General features: G+C 46.9%; 1 protein-coding gene across 1 annotated transcript; it reads right to left on the minus strand.

Moving 5' to 3' along the window:
- Nucleotides 1-4,421: 4,421 nt before the first annotated feature.
- KCNJ2 (potassium inwardly rectifying channel subfamily J member 2) lies at nt 4,422-15,842 on the minus strand. The gene is made up of 2 exons (XM_006129154.5): nt 15,687-15,842; nt 4,422-9,841 (listed from the first exon to the last, which is right to left on the minus strand). Exon 2 carries the CDS (start codon nt 9,616-9,618, stop codon nt 8,335-8,337), a length of 1,284 nt encoding a protein of 427 aa, XP_006129216.1. The 5' UTR covers nt 9,619-9,841; nt 15,687-15,842; the 3' UTR covers nt 4,422-8,334.
- Nucleotides 15,843-18,922: the final 3,080 nt, after the last annotated feature.

Genomic DNA, 18,922 nt, shown 5'->3' on the forward strand with positions numbered 1-18,922 from the left:
ATGTGATTTTAGAATCTTCAGCCACACACGGATGAAATAGTTTTAAAACACTCTTTAAACTAAGGTCCTGCCGATTAACACAGTCAACTCAGAAACTGACAGGGGATGACGAATGCCTGTTCAGTGCTTCATGACCATTTGAATGGCTCTTTCACGGGTTCGGTGCTCCTCTAATAGGGCTGGTCGGATTTTTCAGTTTTCAGATCCTCTCCGGAGGAAGCAGAGCCACAGAACAGAGATAGGAAGAAGCGGGTGGGTGGACGTTAAGACCCAGGGGTGCCACAAATTTTCCGGTGCCCTACACAGCTGCGTATTCTGCAGATGGCTAAGGACAGCTTTGAAAACTATCTTCGCCCCAAAGAGCTGATATTCTAAATCAGGGGTAGGCAAAAGCAACAGAGACCCAAAGGGAGTGTGCAAAGTCATTTCCTGTTCAAAGGGTTTGGTGGCTCCCTTCTCCCTCACCTCTCCCCGGGGTGTGTGGCACCTGGAGGGAACCATGAGCAGATGTGACCATCGAATGACTTTGTGTACTCCCCTGCCCCCATATCCTGATTGGATGGGGGGATGGGAAGCCCATGAGGTATCCTCCCCCCACCACGGGCGTTCGGCGCCTAGAGGGAACCGCCAGCTGTTCAAAATGACCGGCAATCCCCTCACAGCATCTCGCACCCCTGGTAGGATGGGAGTGGGGAACGAGAGACTTCGTGGGCTTCCCCCGCCCCCAGACTCCAATTGGCCTGAGGGTGGGGAGTGTGCGAAGTCTCCTCCCCCCACCAGGGGTGTGCAACACTGAGAGGGACCTGCCAGCTGTTCAAAACATCTGGTGGTTTGTGCCACACACCCCAGGCAGGGTGGAGGCAGGGAGCAAGAGACGTTGTATGCTCCCCACTCCCCACTCAGCACCTAGGGGGAACCGCCTCTGCCACCCGAGGCTCCGCCCCTTCCACCCAAGGCCCCGCCCTTCTGGAGGCCAGAGCTGGCCCGCAACCACTACCAAAATTCATGAATTGCCCCCCACACCCCGGAAAAAATATCGCCCACCCCTGTTCTAAATAGTTCCACCAGCGCACATTGGTTGTTCAAATGCTGAGACTCACTTGCTCATATGGAATTGATGCTCACATGGCCGCCCACATGCAGGGCCAGCCCACAACATTTTGGTACCTGTGGCAGGGAGCTCAAATGACGCCCTCATGGCCCCTTCGCTTGGGCCAAAACTTTGAAAGGTCTCAATTCTGCCTTCTTCCTCTTCTACTCGTCTCATGGTACCGCTCTGCTACCTACCCTAATAAAGGAGAAGTAACAACTTAAAATGCCTTGTTCGAAAATTCTCGGTGCATCTAGAGCAGAGAGAATACATGTGCACCAGCAGCAGACACAATTTTCTACACGCTGGGTGCTAGTGGCGCCTCCCCGCCCCCCACATTCTGGCACCTGAGGTGGCCGCCTCAGTTGGCCTCATGATAAGGCCAGCCCTGCCCACGTAATGTTCATGACTCTGCATTTTTAAGCCAGTCTCATGATTGTGGAGGGTCTGAGGGTTTTTTTTTTTTAATTAGATTCTTAGGTCACGTGCTCAGGCTTTACTCAGCAATCATGAAGTCGCTCTCTATTTTTAAAATAAAAATGCTGACATTTTCACGTTTACAAAACTTTGGGAGCCCATGGTTAAAACCAAAAAAGTATTCTGAGGCTCTCACAACTGTCGTGGGAGTTTGGAACACTGGTGTCTGTTACTTCCACATTTCCTTTCTGAATGTGGCCTTAGGGAGTCTTAACTAAATCCATGGCACTTGACATAGCAATAATGCAGGCCTAGGGCCCAGAAGAGGGCAGCACAGTAAGCAAAGCAAATAACAACAAGGCAGGTTAAAATATCACTTAAAACACTCCTCTCTGTATTTTAAGCCAGGTTCCGAGCTGGTAAATATCCCGACATCTCCATTGTCTGGTTTTGTTCACATACACTTTCTGCCGACCTTCTATGTAATTATAACGCTGGTTAAACAAATTAGCCAGTTGGCATGTGTAGTTCTAAAAAAAGACTTTAGCTTTGGGTAAGGCACAGTGGTACACTCTAATTTTTCCATCTGTGTGCAGAATAATTTTTCTCATGTGCCCCAACGCATGTGCAGATGTGCACCACCAATAGAAACAACTGCTGCCAGCTGTGGGCCCTCAGCTGATCAGCTGGGAAGCATTTGAATCTCTCCTGGTTGGCCACCCAAGTGCTCCGCTTACAAGGAAAAAACCTATAAGGCAGTCTGACTGCACAGTGGTCCAGCTAACACTCCTTTGTGCTTTAGCTCTGAATTTGGCCCTGTTTAAAAACAAAACCCCTGGATCTGCATGAGTTTTAATGCATTGGATAAACTAACTTTCTGAGAGAGAGATTTTTGGAAAGAGTAGCTGAATTTATAAGAGGAGCCATTATGGATGACAAGATTCTCCCTTGAAGCATCATACTAGAGATTAATTCCACTGAGGACCTGTAAAAGCCCAAAAATAGAGTATACAGGCCAAAACTCAATTTGAAACTCTTCATAGCATGCTTGTGTAATGCTGACAGGTAGAATCAAACCTGGGACCTCCAGAGCTTAGTGCATCAGCCTCTACAGCCCCACATATTCAGTTCCCGAGGACAGAAGCTGGTCTAGCATTTGGGACATCAGGTGCATAATTCAGCATGACCCAGGAAGTTTATGACAATTAAACCAGTCTGTGCGGAATAGAGGGGAACAGCCCTTTAAAAACAGAGGGTGAAGAGGGGTGGTCCATGGGCATATTTGGAGCGGTAGCTCCCGCTTTATTTTCAAACTCCTGCCCAAACCTCTCAGTGCCCTGTCTGTTTCCCTACCTGCTGAGCTATAATACCTGGTGAATACGTGCACATTCCGTTCAAGGCCCTTGCGTAATCCATTTATCTCATCAATATTTTGATGGACGTGAGCTCTATTTTGTGTACAAATACTCTGTACATAAGGAGGCCTGCTGAGGCAGGGAGGGGAGGGGTGAACAGTTGCACTGGTGCCCAGAGATTCAAAGGGAACAGCTTCTGGATGCTACTGATGTGACATGGCACCAACCATAGCTGGAGTGTCTCGACTGCTCACCTTACAATCGCTGCAGACCAAATGTCATGGTAAAATACGTTTCTAGTTGGCACTGGGATGGCAGCTCCAGGTAGTACAAAGGGCTGGGGGGACAGCAGGGGGAGGGCGGTGCCATGCTCCAGGCGGTGCTGAGGGCTACTTGGGGGTCAGCATGGTGCATTCAGGGCTGGCTGCCCAGGCCCCGCCCCTTCTGCCAGAGGCCCCGCCCCTTCTGGGAGCACAGAGCCGCCCACAGGGCTGGCCTTACCATGAGGTGAACTGAGGCGGCCCCCTCAGCTGCCAGAATGTGGGAGGGCATCAGTAGGACCCAGAGTGTAGAAAATTGTCTGCTGCTGGTGCAGAGGTATTCCCTCTGCTCTAGATGCACAGAGATGGGGGAGTGCCATGAGAGGAGTAGAACAGGAAGGCGGCAGAATTGAGACCTTGCAAAGTTTTCGCCCAAGCGAGGGGGCATCGTTTGAGCTCCCTGCCTCAGATGCCAAAATGCTGTGGGCCGGCCCTGGCCACCCCACCCCCACCTTGACAGTCCATAGCCCCCGCACTGGTGGGCTTAGAATCGTAGAATCCCAGGGCTGGAAGAGACCTCAGGAGTCATCGAGTGCAACCCCCTGCCCAACGCGGGCCCAATGCCAACTAAATCAACCCAACCAGGGCTCTGTCGAGTCGAGCCTGAAAAACCTCTAGGGATGGAGATTCTACCACTGCTCTAGGCAACCCATTCCAGGGCTTCCCCACCCTCCCAGCTGCCTCAGTTGTAAAAATAAACATTTAATTGAGCCCCAGAACTTCTTTCCTTACAAATTAATCCCTGGTCATGTGGATAAGACTCTGGAGTACAACTCTGAGTGCCGGGGTTTAATTCTCACTTCCAGGGGTGGCCCGCCTATATTGGCAAACTAGGCGGTCGGTAGGGCGCCAAGTTAAATGGGGCGCCAATATCATTGAGGGGTTTAGAGGCGGGGGCACCGATCGCATGGTTCGCTAGGGCACCAGTTGCTGGCAGCTAGTCTAGGGCTGCCCCTGCTCACTTCTACCACCCCCCTTGGTGCAACTTTAAAAAAGTCATTGAATCACTCTGGGGCAGATCCTTATGGGCTGTAAATTGCCATACGAGACAATAAGGCATTGTGCCTCCATTCCTAATCAGCAAAATGAGAACAATAGCACCTTGCCTCCTACCCTTTGTCAACCGATATTCCAAGCTTTTGAGAGAAGGAATCGCCTCTTGCTATGCGTTACTATGGGAGGCATGTGACAGGTTGATTGCCGGCACCACCATAGTGCAGTTAAATAGTAATACTTTGACCCATCCTCCGCCCACAGAAGATCCAGACAGCAGATTGTTGGGTTTTTTTTATTATTATTATTATTTAGAAATAATAAAATAAGACATAATATATAAAAATCTGTACAATCCATGATTTGTGCAGTACATTAGGAAGACGTTGATACAAAAAGGCTGCAAACAGGAAAATAGTAAATGGACAATTGCCAAATGTCTCGATTGTTCACCTTACAATAGCTGCAGACCCAATGTCATTGTAAAATGAAATTCTTACTTGGCGGTGGGATGGCAGCTCTGCAACCCCCTTCTGCCTTGAAACGGTCAAGAGCAGCCGTAGTTTAACGACAATACAGTACTTCTCGGTTTTACCTTGTCATCCAATATGGAAACAAAAAAGGACCTAAGAGACCAAATAAAACGTACAAACCCTTTGTCTTTGCCAAGAGAGAACAAGTGCTAAGCTAACACCGCAGATATTGACCATGAGTGAGAGAATGTAGCCTTAAACACAACGAAAATGTTGTGCTGTCCACCTTTGCGACTTAGCCAAACACCAAGTTGCACCTAAGAGACAGCAGAGGGAAATAACAACGCAGCCCAAGCTGTCTCACAAATGCCTTTTGTCCTTGTAGGCGGTATTATGTTTCAGACATTAAGTCTTTATTCAAGTATTTTCAGGGAAGGGCAGAAATCACTCATTTCCCCCCCAACTCCTGAAGCAAAATACATAAACCGCCTGTGGTAGACATTAAAGACACCGAACCAACTTCATCTTTGGGGTCATGCCATAGCTTCAGGGCCTGATCCAAAACCTTAGCCAACAGAAAGACTTCCATCTGCTTCACCAAGCATTTGGATAGCCCGTGAGACATGAATTTGGCCCAGTAAGTATGAATAGTGTCAGTCACTATGCATGCCTTAAAGAAGAAAAAATAATAATAATTAACCAACCCTACAACCGTGCAACCTGGACTGGGCTTATCAAGGCATGTTCAGAAATATATTTAAGCCTTTTGAGAGATGAACCAGGGTTGGAGCAGGTACCATGAGATACACATTGCAGGTCAGGTCTCTTTTGTAGCAGCTTCCATCAGCCAAAGGCCGAGTGCAAATCTGCAATGCTAGATTCAGTCGGTAGAGACAAAGGGTTATTTAAAAATGAAATAAATCCAGCAGAGAGTGCAATGAATGACCTAAGTATCCACTCTCAACAAGACTCGCAATCTGAAAGCTTGTAACTTTTAAAAATGCCAGTAACTAGGGGGAAAAAGTTTCAAATTAAAAGTCCATGCTTAAATAAATAACAGAAGTTCATAGCATTAGGGACCCTATAAGGCTTGTAAGTACTTGCTAAAACCATGCTAACCGGTAGCATCTAGGTACTCGCTAGCAGAAATTGCTGAACTGAATTTATAGTTTCTATGGATTTATTTAATTTTTCTGGTTTTCTTCTTCTCCTTTACAGACTTCTATTTACATTTGGCTTTGAATACGAAAATACTTGATCAACTTTATAAAATGTACATTTTAAAAACATTTCTGAAAAATGTGTGACTTGGAAAAAACTGTGCACCAGAAACTTCAGATTTTTTTTCTGTTTTGTTTCCTTTTTTCTTAAAGAAATCATCAGAAGCTTTTTTATTTTTTCCCCTTATCTCCTGTCCCTGGCTCTGATGTTTGAAGTCTTCTAAGCGGGGCACTGTGTATTTTGGAGTAAACTAATTGGGGAAAGGATTCTCTTTTTGCCACCTCCTTCCCCCATGTCCTCCCTCTCTGATTGCATCTTCATTTGTTTTACATTTCACGGAATACTCTTTGGTTTAGTTGTTTTCCTTTACAAGAATATCACAATAGCAGCACAAGTAGCATTCTGTTCAAGTTGCTATGTGGGTTTAACACCCTTTCCCCCCACCCACCCATAAATAGTTTTAGTATTTGTATTTAAATACCATCTGCCCTTTTTAATATCCAGAGCTACCTTTACAATGTAAAATTTCCACAGTTTTAGAACCCACCTCCTCAGGTTACTGTAAATACCATTTTCTCAGGAACCACCATATCATTGCAGGCATTTCCTTCAGGCAGGGCTGTAAGGGGCCACAGGCCTTCACAGATGTCCATTTGCAGAAGACATTAGACATAGAACAAGCTGTTTTTTAATGGCATACAGTGATCCAATACTGTAAAAGAGTTGACTAGAATCTATCGTCCCCAAACACCACTCTCTATTCCTTGAGGAAGATTAACAGGTGAGGAACCTTCGTGTGCAGCTTATATGCTTGATCGTAGAGGCACAGAAAACAGTAAAGCATTCATGACAAAGGGAACCAAAATACTATTAGAGCCATGGCATGTCATAAGGTCCCAAGATGTAGTGACAGATCTCAACCTCGGACAGCCCAGTCGATGTTTACAGATAAAAAGGAAGTGGGAAAGGGAACTCTTTTACAGTATTCGCTTCAAATCATCCTTTTTCCCAATGATCCAGAGCACACCGGCTCTGACACCCGTGGCCTGCCAAAGGGAAACGTTTCCCCCAAACATTCGAATCCCGGTGCAATTTCAGATTGCCCTGTTAGAACTTTCCTCCCGGCCTCTCCCTTTTTTCCTCTCGCCTCCTCCCCAGAGATTTGCATGTTGCTCGGCTCACCTAAGCCTAAATGCCTGCTCCAGTAGAGTTAGCCTCCAGCGCAGATCAGCAGCTTTGCATGTCCCTAGCCTAGTTGAACTGGAAACGTAATAACAGCCGGCAGCGTGTTTGATGGCTCAGTTCTCAGAACGCTGGGTCAGCTGGAAGAGGGCTCTACGTTCTAGAAGCAGTTTTGGAATGTGTTTTAGAATAACACTTGACCTTCTGCTGTAGCCCTGTTGGCGTTTTCCTAACAGGAAAGAACAGATGTTTGCTCCTCCACCTCTCCCGCCTCTCTTTTCCTTCTTATAAAAAGAATAAAAAAGAGAGAGCTCATTTTCCCACAGAGGGGGAAAAACGTCTTGCTTACTTAGATATGAGTATTACACTCTAATTTTCTGAATAAGGTGCAAAATGAGGCCCTTTCAAAAAAAAATCTGAGGTTCAAAATTTGTTGGTTTAAAGCAGCCTGTTTCATTTAAATAAACTCCACTGTGCAAAACTGTGCATTTTCTTTGGTATCCATTTAGGTAGTTTTAACTTAATTTTGAGATAATTAAACTCTATCCCTCCTCCCCTTCCAAAAAAAATTGCTGGAGGCTACCAATTGGTTTTATGTTACATAATGCCCCTTATGTAACTGGAAAGAGAGAGAAATTGATTCTAGCTATCAAACTACTGGCCTCGAAAAAAGTTCAGATACACGGCAGCATTGGCCTCTTTGAAGTGTGACTGTGAGCGTTTCAGCCCACAAAGTTCAATGCTGGCGTCTTTTTTTTTTTTTTTTAATTACAAACAAAAGAAAAAGAAAAAAAAACTACATGGCCACAAAAAAATTACAATTTGTGTCCATGGAGTTAGCAGCAGCTTTCTTAAAATAATAATAATAAAATAATAATAATAATAATAATAAGGCAGATTCTTGCCTTTGTTATGCCATTAAAAACATTCTTGTTCCCTAGAGAGAAGCATTCTGGAAAAAGTTGAACAACAAATAACCCAACCAAAGCTTGCCTGCAAGTTCAAGTTTTGTAAAAAAATATATACATAATTTATTCTACAATATATATGTGCCTTCTGGTCATGCTTTGACATTGTTTAGTGCTTCGTGTGTAGAGGTCATTTTCAGCCGTCTCTCCTCTAAAGACAGCCCTAAAACCGGCGCAGGGTCCCTCAAGACCACGTGTCTTCACGCTGTTCTTCAACAGTACCATCGTTGCTTCGGGCCAACTCTCAGCTCACCGAGCCTTTGACTGACAGATTTTTCTTTTAAACCAAAAGATAGCAGAGAAAAAGTCAGTCAGTCATATTTCAGATTCCCGCCTTAATGGCCGAGGTTCTAGTGGCAACCCAACTTGGCTATGAGGGTCCATGTCTGGGTGGGTGTCCGTGCTCAAGCTTTCTGGGAGCCCGTTGTCGCTCTCATCCTCCTCTTTGCTGCTGAGAGCCACTTCATTCTCGTAGCAAAAGGAATTTGCATTAGAGAGAATGTATTTCTTTTCTGCTAAGTCTCTGGCACTGCAAAGGGGTGTGTTGGGCACTTCGTACGTTTTGTGGAACCGAGAGTAGTCCACTTTGTAGTAATTTTTCTCTTCGAAGAGCACAGGCTCATACCGGTGGCCCCAGAGGATTTCGTTTGCTAGATATGAACTACGGCACTGGGTAGTCATGGCAGTCGCTTCCACCATGCCCTCTAATATTACCACAATTTCAAAGTCTGCATTGTCCATGTCTTGCTTACTGTAGTCATACAAGGGACTTTGTTCATCTATTTCATGGACTATTGTAATTGGGGAGACCAGGAAAATGCGGTCTATCCCACTATCAAACCCAACATTGATGTCTATTTGGTCCAACGGGATGTATTCTCCTTCGGAGGTCACCCTGGATTTAAGCAGCTGGGCTCTCACATGTGCCTCCACCAGGTGGCTTTTCCGTAGGTTTCCAACACGCCACATTAAGCACAGCTTCCCATCCCGCAGGCCCACCACAGCATTGTGGCTGAAGACAAGAGTTTCGTTTCGCTTTTTTGGCTTGGCCATCTTGGCCATGACCGCCCCGATGATGAACGCATCGATGATGCAGCCTACGATGGATTGGAAAACTACCATGAAGACTGCAATGGGGCACTCGTCCGTCACACACCTAAAGCCGTACCCGATTGTCGTCTGGGTTTCGATGGAGAAGAGGAAGGCGGCCGTGAAGCTGCTCACATTGGAGATGCAAGTTTTGTAGTTTGCTTGCTCCTCCAGATCCCCGTGCAACAGAGCAATCAGCCAAAACACGCAGCCAAAAAAAAGCCATGAAAGGATGAAAGCCAGACAGAAGATAACTAGCATCCACCTCCAGCGAATATCCACGCAGGTGGTAAAGATGTCTGCCAGGTAACGTTGTCCTTTCTCACCCACATTAATGAATTGGACATTGCAGTGGCCGTCTTTCTTGACAAAGCGGCTCCTACACTGCTGCCTCGTGTGTACTTTGCTCTTCCCATTCCCGAAGCCATTGGCCACCGCCATGGTGGCCAGCTTCATGCCATCCTCTTCTGAGGAAACGATGCTGTAGCGGTTGGTTCGCACACTGCCCATCACTACTGCTGTGCACGGAGGGGCTTCTGCTTTAGAAAACAGTCTGAGTTTCTGCAAAACCCTTTGGAGAAACAGTTTTGAACGTTCTAGAGGAACACACACACGGGAAAAAAAAGAGCGCGCAAGGTCGGCGTTTCCAACGCCCCTTGACTTCGCCAAGGAGAGTCTTCTGATATGCAGCGTTAGCTTAGCAATTGCACATCCGTCAGAGAGAGTACATGGTCTGCAAGAGAGACACAAACCGCATGTTAGAACTCAAAGGCACAGCACGATGACCCAAAGCTACCTGGCGGCCCTAGCCTCCCAAGCCCCACAATTCATATTATCAGTCACTTCCCTTCTATTCACAGAATTGTCCTGGAGCACAGAGATTCTCTGTCTGCCGTTACAGATCAACGAAACTGACCTCATCTGCACAAAATTGCCACCGCTCTTTCGATAGCAAGCACTGAAGTGAACATGTCTTACAGGCCTGCAAGTTACATTCACTTAAAATCAGGAAATATAAGCATCTATCCAGTGCATACACCTGCACGTTCGGTTTTCTTTGGAATGGTGAATTAGCATTTAACACAGGCATGGCTGACCAAATCTCCAGTGGATTTACAATGACAGAAACTGTGTTTTGGGGTCTATTCTAACCAAGGTATGGGTGAGCGTTAATTAAAAGGACAAGCGCAGTAGGAGGATAATCTGCTCCGTGGGCCAAATTTCGCTCTGGTGATATTCCACTAACTTACACTTGTGCAGAATTTAGCCTTTCACCAGCCCTGAAAGCAAAAGTCGTGCTTTCTTTGCCAACAATAGGGAAAAAAAGCCATATAGGCTATGCTGAAAACTGTTTAAACCAAAGTCACGGCGGTTTGATGGGATCTATACAATCTTTACATTCACAGTAGGAAACCATCGCACAAACCAAATGGGGCCCCATTCTGCTCCCACAGAAGTTATTGACAAATGACTGTCACAAAGGCAGGATTGGCCTAACATCTCTGATGCTGTTGATAGTGACTAGAAGACACTTGCCTCTCTTTAAATAAAGGGGATGCCACCCCCAAAAGGAGAATGACCCTGAGTTTCCAGTCTGTCTGGAAAGTCAGTGGTTAGGGTGTTGCCTAGTCCAGTGGTTTTCAAACGACGGGTCGTGACCCAGGAGTGGGGGGTGGAATGTCAGGCCCTGGGTCCCATTACAACAGGGGAATCAGGTGAGGGCCGATAAAGAAAAGTTATTTATTAGTTCCCATAATAGAAGAACTAGGGGACACCAAATGAAATTAATGGGGAGCAGGTTTAAAACTAATAAAAGAAAGTTCTTCTTCACACAGTGTGTTGTCAACCTGTGGAACTCCTTGCCAGAGGAGGCAGTGAAGGCTAGGACTATAATAGAGTTTAAAGAGAAGCTGGATAAATTCATGGAGGTTAGGTCCATAAAAGGCTATTAGCCAGGGGATAAAATGGTGTCCTTGGCCTCTGTTTGTCAGAGGCTGGAGAGGGATGGCAGGAGACAAATCGCTTGATCATTGTCTTCGGTCCACCCTCTCTGGGGCACCTGGTGCTGGCCACTGTCGGCAGACAGGATACTGGGCTAGATGGACCTTTGGTCTGATCCAGTACGGCCGTTCTTATGTTCTTATGAGCAGTGAGGGTGCTAAGGCAGCTACCCGCCTGTTCTGGCACTGCAGACTGATGCACTGAAGTGGCCGGCAACCGGCCCAGTTCCTAGGCTGGGGAAGAGAGCGCACAGGGTTCCACACACTGCCCCTGCCCTGAGCTCTAGCTCCGCAACTCCCATTGGCTGGGAACCTTCTGGGACGCAGCCTGGTCTGCGGTGCCAGGAGAGGCAGGAAGCTGCCTTAGCTCCACCTTTCTCTCCCTCCCCACTGCACTGCTGATCGGGAGCCACTCGAGGTAAATCCCTCCTGCCCCAGCCTCCGAAGCTCTCATCCTCAGCCCCACCCCAGAGCCCACACTCTAATCACATGATGTTGGGTCGGGGGCATCAACAATTTTCTTCAACTGGGTCATGAGGGAAAAAAGTTTGAAAACCGCCGGCCTAGTGAAAACAAGATGTGTTTGCTGAGACTGGAGCACACCAAACACATTTCAGAGAGGTTTGGCGTGGACCCAGTGTTTGCTTTTGACAAGTGCATCATATGTTAAGTCGCCTACTGTACGGCAGGAGATGTAACGAAAATGCTGCAGAGGAGGCCAAATGCAAGAATTGTAATAATCCCTCCTGCACACACCCAGCCAAAGGAGAAAAGAACGTCAAAACTGATTTTTATCACAGCAGGAGATCTTCATACGCACCCCATCTGTGGGAGTGCACAGCTAGATGTGTTTTGTTAACTGATTTTAACCAAATCAATCCGACTCGATTCAAAGAACTGGCAGAATTGAATCGACCAAAGAATAAGACTTCTGCATGTGAAATAGGTTGTACATGCGCTAGCTGTTCTTCCTGACCTGGGTAAGGCAAGGTTAAAAAGTCATGCTGGGGATAGAAACTACTCATGGTCCAATAATGGTGTTAGAACACTCGATAGATATACTGAACGCTAGAGATTCTAAATGATCCCTGAATTCCTCCATCCTCTACCTATCTCAGCTGTATCACAAGGACTAAGTTAAGCTGATGTGTGTAAGAAAACAGCAGGTGACAAGCAAACAGAACAAGTCACACACACACACACACACACACACTCCAAATCATTATACAGGAATATGGCCCAAGACACGTTTCCTGAAATTAGTCATCTGTCACTCCTGCAGTGTGTGCTACATTTGGCAGCTTTTGACTTTCAAAACACCCAGTCTGAATACAGCTTTCATATTAATTTATAAAGATGCTTTGGGACTGTTACCCTTACACCTGTCTGAATTTTTTGTCTGCCCTTTTTTTATTGTATTGTATTTTATTTTTTTGGGTGGGAGAAGGGTGATAAGAATGGAGTTTCTCTTTCCTGCCAATATATAGCTCTTGAAAGGGAAGGAATGCGTCTAACCTTCAATTTGAGATATTTTCTGCTGGCTAGAAAATCTAAACCCAAATACAAGTGGAAAAGCCAAATTACTATTTATATGTTCCATGAAAAAGAACAGCTCATTGCAAAATCATTGCATTGGTTTGCAGATTAATCACTTTTTATAAACCACATCCTAAAATCACGATCATGTTGACCTTCCCTGTTCTAAGCAGGTTTTGCTCCAAATGGATGGAAACTTATAGTTTTGGAACTAATAGAGTCATTTGTATGTATTGTCGCGTGGATTTCAAGAGGGTGGAAGAGCCAGAGGGGAAAGCTATGAAATCCGAGGGACCTGAATGTGCAAATTGACCCCCCCCCCCCAAGATATTCGTTTGAATTCCACAAATCACTGAAACCACAACGCCAGGTTCCTACAAATAGCTTGCCAGATTTAGAACCTAGAAATAGCAACAGGCACCTACCATTGTCATATTTCCACTGCTAATGAGAGCATTTGTTCCACCTACTGTACATCTGCACAGTATTATTAGTTAATAGTTGTGCCACTACACGTGTTATGCCTTTGGAAGCAAAAACTGCAACCCCTTTGGCTGAAATGTTTCTGAAACACTGACATGTGGCTTCGCGGGTGTCTCTTTGCTGTGTTTACAGACCATACCTTAACGTTCAGACAACAAAACTCCGGCCCACGCCACGTACAGTCTTTTCATGGCACAAATTGCCTCTCATCCTGCTGTGTGCTTTGAGTAGCTAGGATACCGTGAGCTAAGGGGAAGGAGGACTATGCAATAATTCCGCGGTCAGACTCTCTCCGCTGCTAAACACAATGGGTCTGATCCTGCCCCACTCAAGTCAATGGCCAAACTCCCCATTGACTTCAAAGATCAGGCTCTATAAATATGTTTGGGGGTGGGAAATCAATACAACCAAAAGTTTGGGAAGCTGAACTGGGTGTATCCTAAAAGCTTCTACTTGGCGGCAATGAGAGTTGGAAACTGTAAGGAATACAGGATCAGGCCCTATGCAAAAATTGTGTCCAAAGCTAAAAATATACAGGCGAGGGATAAAAATCGAACATTATGCCTTACTTTACTAGTCCACCTGCCCAGTTGTATTACAAATGTAATTTTTCCCATCATTATCATGTTCTCGCTGAATACGGAGAAGGGAGGCAAACCTACAGCCCTCATTGGAGGGGGAAAAACTGTCTAAGATTGGGCCCATTACATGACACATGTAGTCAGACATAAATTACATTATCTCATTTTATTCACTCTGCTATCTCTCCACAGAAAAACAACCAGAAAAACTTAAGAGAAGCATTGGACCCAAGTGCTGGCCCACATACACATTCACTACAACGAGGTAGAAGATGGAGTCAGAATTTTTTGTTGCACGGGAAGGCTTGGAAGTGGGGAATAAAAGAGGACTTTACTCTTCATGAAGCATTTCTGGACAAACACTGATTCAACAACAACGACCCCATCTCCAAGAGCCCACAAGGAGAAATCATTTCATTGGCTAACTGCAGTTTGCTCTGATCGAATGGAGGAGAATCATGCAGGAGAGTTTCAGACGGATCCGAGACAGAGATATTACAAGAGCTGAGCGAGAGATTGCTAATGAGCGTTCCGGGCAAATATTCCCAAGCTGACGCCACACTGCCGTGCTTTGTGTGTGCAGGGCACATGTTGCTAAGTGAGCACAATTGCTGCCTTAGTGAAGCACCTTGCTCCCACTTCAGTAAACAGAACAGGAGAGCAGTCTGCCAAGACATATAGCAAAACCAAAAGTCCATGCTCTCTTCTTTTATTGGTCAGAGAGACTCAGCTGTAAAGGTTCAGTGACTTTTCCCCAGTCTTGTATGTTAATTTAAAAGTTGTTAGCTCAAACACCCCTCATTTGCCAACTTGCTTTTGGCTCGGAGATTAAGTCTTTAAGGCGTCTTAAGTCTTTAAGGATCATGACAGATTTTCTTTAATAAAACAATGAAGATATTAGAAGAAAGAAAAATAAGCAATGCAGGGGAATGTGTACGGAGAAAAGGGGAACAGATAAGTGGCACTGTCATCTGAGATCCTGCGCCTTTGCAAGTCTCAGGATATTTCTAGAGGATGACAAAGTAACTACAAATGAGATCCTCATCGCCAGGGGGTGTGCTGGCCAGGAGGATGGAAAGGCAAACAAGTGTAAAGGCAAGGCAAAGAGAACACCGAAAAGAAAACATCATTAGATCAAGCCTGGGGAGCAGAGATGTGGCAGTGAACACAATCTTTTTAACACCCAGAATAGAAGTTTAAGCGTGTTCTGTAACGACTGCCTCCAAATTCCTGGGAAGCACATGCCTGGTTAAAATGGAAAAGCTTGTACAAGGCAGCCATAAATAAGTGTGCCGTTTCCTATTTGTTTTTTTTTCAACTGTCATGAATCAAGTTAAAATGATGCAATCTCTCCCCAGTCACTCAAACCACAATGGCTCCCCCACCCCCCCTTACTTCTTCTTTTGGCCAGACCCATTCAGAAAGAATTCCACCAGCTGCTCCCCATGCATCTTTCCTAGACTGCAATCGCTGTGCAGTGTTATGAATAATTGCCATGGCAAGAAGGGGACAGAAAATTGATTGTATTTTTTTAATGCATCTAAACGCTTTCCCTCTGTTCTGGAATCCCTGAAGTGATGGAAAAATAAAAAAAGATGCCCAATACAGAGCAAAGGGAGTATTCAGGCTAACTTTTCCACACCTCCCCCCAAAATGTAATACCCTCCGGTGGCAGCTGGTGCCTGGAAAGAAAGGAGCACAAACAGATGCTCCAGGGTTCCAGGCTTACTTAGCTAATTATTTTCGCTCTGGTGAGTTATGGGGTGTGAGAAAAGGCAAAACTCTGTGACTCTGCAGAAAAGTGCAACCAATAAACCTGCGAGTAAAGCACACGCACACACATAGACTGACCTCCCACCCCTCTACACACACACCTCCCGCATCCCAGGCACAGCCTTTCGAAGGGGGCATTTCAGAGGTGACTGGGGGGCAGCCTGGGCTACAGAAAGAGGCGGGTGAAAAAGAAAGTGCTCCTTACCTGGCAGTGGATTTGAGCTGGGGAGGTATGTACTTAAAAAGAGTGTAAGATCCAGTGGCTAGGGGAGACTCAGCAAAGCAATCCCAGGTGCCTTACCCCGCTGCGCTGTTTGCAACTCAAACCCTGCATGAGCAACTGCCTCTTGCTTGAGGGCGGCCATGTGATTTTTAATGCCGGCTCGGCAGTCTCCGCCCCCCGGGGTTGCCCCAAACCAATGGGAGAAGGGGGGCCGGCTCAGCCGTGGCTAGGTCTTCGCCGGAGCGCCCGGCTTTGGTCAGAGTGAGGGTTCCCTGGCGAGGGGCGCAGACGGAGGCGCTTGCGGGCCCGGAGCGCGTCCCTCCTGCCGCGGGGATTAGCTCGCGCTTCGCCCCGGGGAGAGGGGGCACCGCAGCTGGCGGGGAGCGGCGGCTGCGCCAGGCGGGGGCGCGGCTCCTCTGCGCCACTCGCGCCGCGCGCCCAGGGCGCACCTCGCCAAGCGCCACCGCGCTCCCCTGCGCGCTCCGCTCCGGCCCCGAGGGAGCCCCGGCGGCGCCGCCCGCTGCCAAAGCGGGCTAGGGAGGGAGAGCAGCCCGGAGCCCCCGGCCCTTTGTGGGGAGGGGGGCGAGAGGCAGGAGTTAGGGGCGCGCAGAAGGAGGGCGCACCTGCGGGCGTGGACAGGAGGGAGAGGTGCGGTTCAGAGGGGTACCAGTTTCCAGGACTGGCCTGGAGTCTCCAGGAATGAAAGCTTAATCTGTCCTTGAAGAGCCTCTTCGGGTAGGTCCCGCCAGATCTGGATGTACCCTTGGAGGTGTCATCACATGACAGGCTCTTCAGTTAAATTGGGCAGATGGAGAGGAGTCTGGGGAGGGTACCCCCGGGTTCCTGGGAAGTAGGAGGCCTTTCAGGGTGCGGGGAGACGAAGTGGGGGCAGAGAAGGCGAGGGACGGGTTGGAAGGGGGTTCAGGGAAGGGGTGGAGGAGGCAGGGTGAGTGGGGGCAGCTGGTGAGAAGAGGCATCTGGTGGGGAGTGGGAAGGTTGGTTATGAAGGGAGGGAGGGAGGCTGTTCACAGGGGCATTTTGGTACATTTAGGATGCTCATTCCACTGGCATTCAATAGCCAGGCGCTGTATGCCCAGCTGGTCTGGAAGCTGGCCTGTAGGGGAGTCTTATGGCTGGGATTTCGATGCACATGCGAATGGGCTTTATCGGAGTATATCTACGTTGCAGGGTAAGCCCAGGTCCTAACTCAGGTTGGAGCCTCGGGCCTCCTTCCCTCCACCTACAAATTGGTTGGATGTGGAGTAACAAGCGCTAACAACCTAGACTGTAGGACCCTGCTGGGGCTGAGCCCTGTCCATTGGTGCCTCACGCCATAGCCTGGAGACAGGTCTGTGTAGTGCAGCATGGACATGGTAGCACAGCAGTGAGAACTGGGTCTAGCAGTTGTAAGCCCAGGTTTGTGCAGTACAGACTAAGAAGGGTGGGCTTGGACTCCATGAGTCCAGAAGTCCTGCTCTCTGGACTTATCATGTGATATAGACACATGTGATGTATACAGCCCCACTGGCTATGAAATACTTCCCCCAATTAATTCCTAGGCTGAAGGGCACCAGCTCTCCTGTCCTTCAACTGGGCCCAAGAGTATCATTATTATCTGTGATGCAGTAACACCTGCATGCTCCAATCAAAGCCAGGGACCTAACCGCACAAAACCAAAAAGGCTGCCCATGCTAGAGAGAGCAGGTGTGTACAAGAAGCTGTGTGTAAAATATACTCTGCAGTTAGGGAAGAATTCCAGGCTATGGTCTTTTGTCTCTCTGACTTTTTCATGTGGGGCTTGACTGGAATGGAGAACACCTGTTAACCATATTCCCTTTGTCCATTCGTATAGAAATCACTTGTTCCATACGTAACAGGGTGAGATATTAGAGAGACAAGGTGGGAGAAGCAATATCTTTCATTGAGCCAACTTGTGTTCATGAGGGAGATGTGCTTTCAAGCCGCACAGAGCTCTCCTTCACATCTAGGATATTACCTCACCCCCTTGTCTCGCTAATAGCCTGGGGCCGATACAGCTACATTACATACAACGGTGTAACACATAATACGGAGATATACCTATCTCATAGAGCTGGAAGGGACCTTGAGAGGCCATCGAGTCTAGTCCCCTGCCCTCATAGCAGGCCCAAGTACCATCCCTGACAGATTTGCCCCAGATCCCTAAATGGCCCACTCAAGGATTGAACTCACAACCCTGGGTTTAGCAGGCTAATACTCAAAACACTGAGCTAACATATAAAAGAAAGTTTCCTGTATTTATGGGAACCCACAGGAGTCGTCTTCCATTCAGAGCCATCCTGAGAAGAGGAAATTCATTTCCATTTAATTTTTCTGGGACAGCTGCCAAACTGTATTGGGAAACATGCAGGGTAAGTTGGACTGGACATTCTAATCTAGCTTTCTTCAGCACCTCCATCACATGCATATCTAGGTGCGGATATGTTTTTAAATCCCACGTAGAGTTGAAAAATGGCTTTTATTTCTAGCTACTATGGCAATGCCCAATATTTATTTATTTATGTTGATAAGCATCCTTTCTTAATAGTTCTAACCGGACATGCTAATCACCGATGGTATAACCGTGAAAAGATATCACAAATACGACCCTGAGCGCCACAAAGCAATTTAATATAACATACTACCCAAATGAGGTTTGCAAATAAAGGCTATTTTGGACCAAAATAGTTGGAATATCCCCATCGCCATAATCACGAGACCTTCTTTATTTGTGTGTCACGCTGCCTACGGCAGATGGACCAGGCTGCAGTTCCACTATTTAAAAATAAGCAAATATCAAAAAAGATCCCAAAAGATTCTGCCATCCCTAGAGTTCCTTTGGTCTTAAATTCCCAGTAAAGAAAACTACAAAGACGTGTCCAGCCCAAAACTCAATAGGAAGAAAACAAAAGGCTTTGAAAACATGATCTGAAATTTGCTGGATTCTGGTTGTGATGCACAGGGGGAGAAGTGTTGTTTACCGAGGCAGCTGAGTTCTTGGCGCCGACAGCTGAAATGCATCCGAGAGCATCCTATGTTGTGATGGGAAAATACAGAAGAAGGCACTAGTTAAGTTAGGGGGGGTCACAGACCATACAGGGCTTTAGAGATTATCACTAGCACCTTGAATTGCACCCAGGAATGACATGGTAGCCACTGCAACATATGGTGAACAGGTGCTTTAGCACTGAGGGGCAAAG

Source organism: Pelodiscus sinensis, chromosome 20 (genome assembly GCF_052426305.1).
Source record: "Pelodiscus sinensis isolate ZL-2025 chromosome 20, ASM5242630v1, whole genome shotgun sequence".
Classification (NCBI taxonomy): Eukaryota; Metazoa; Chordata; order Testudines; family Trionychidae; genus Pelodiscus; species Pelodiscus sinensis.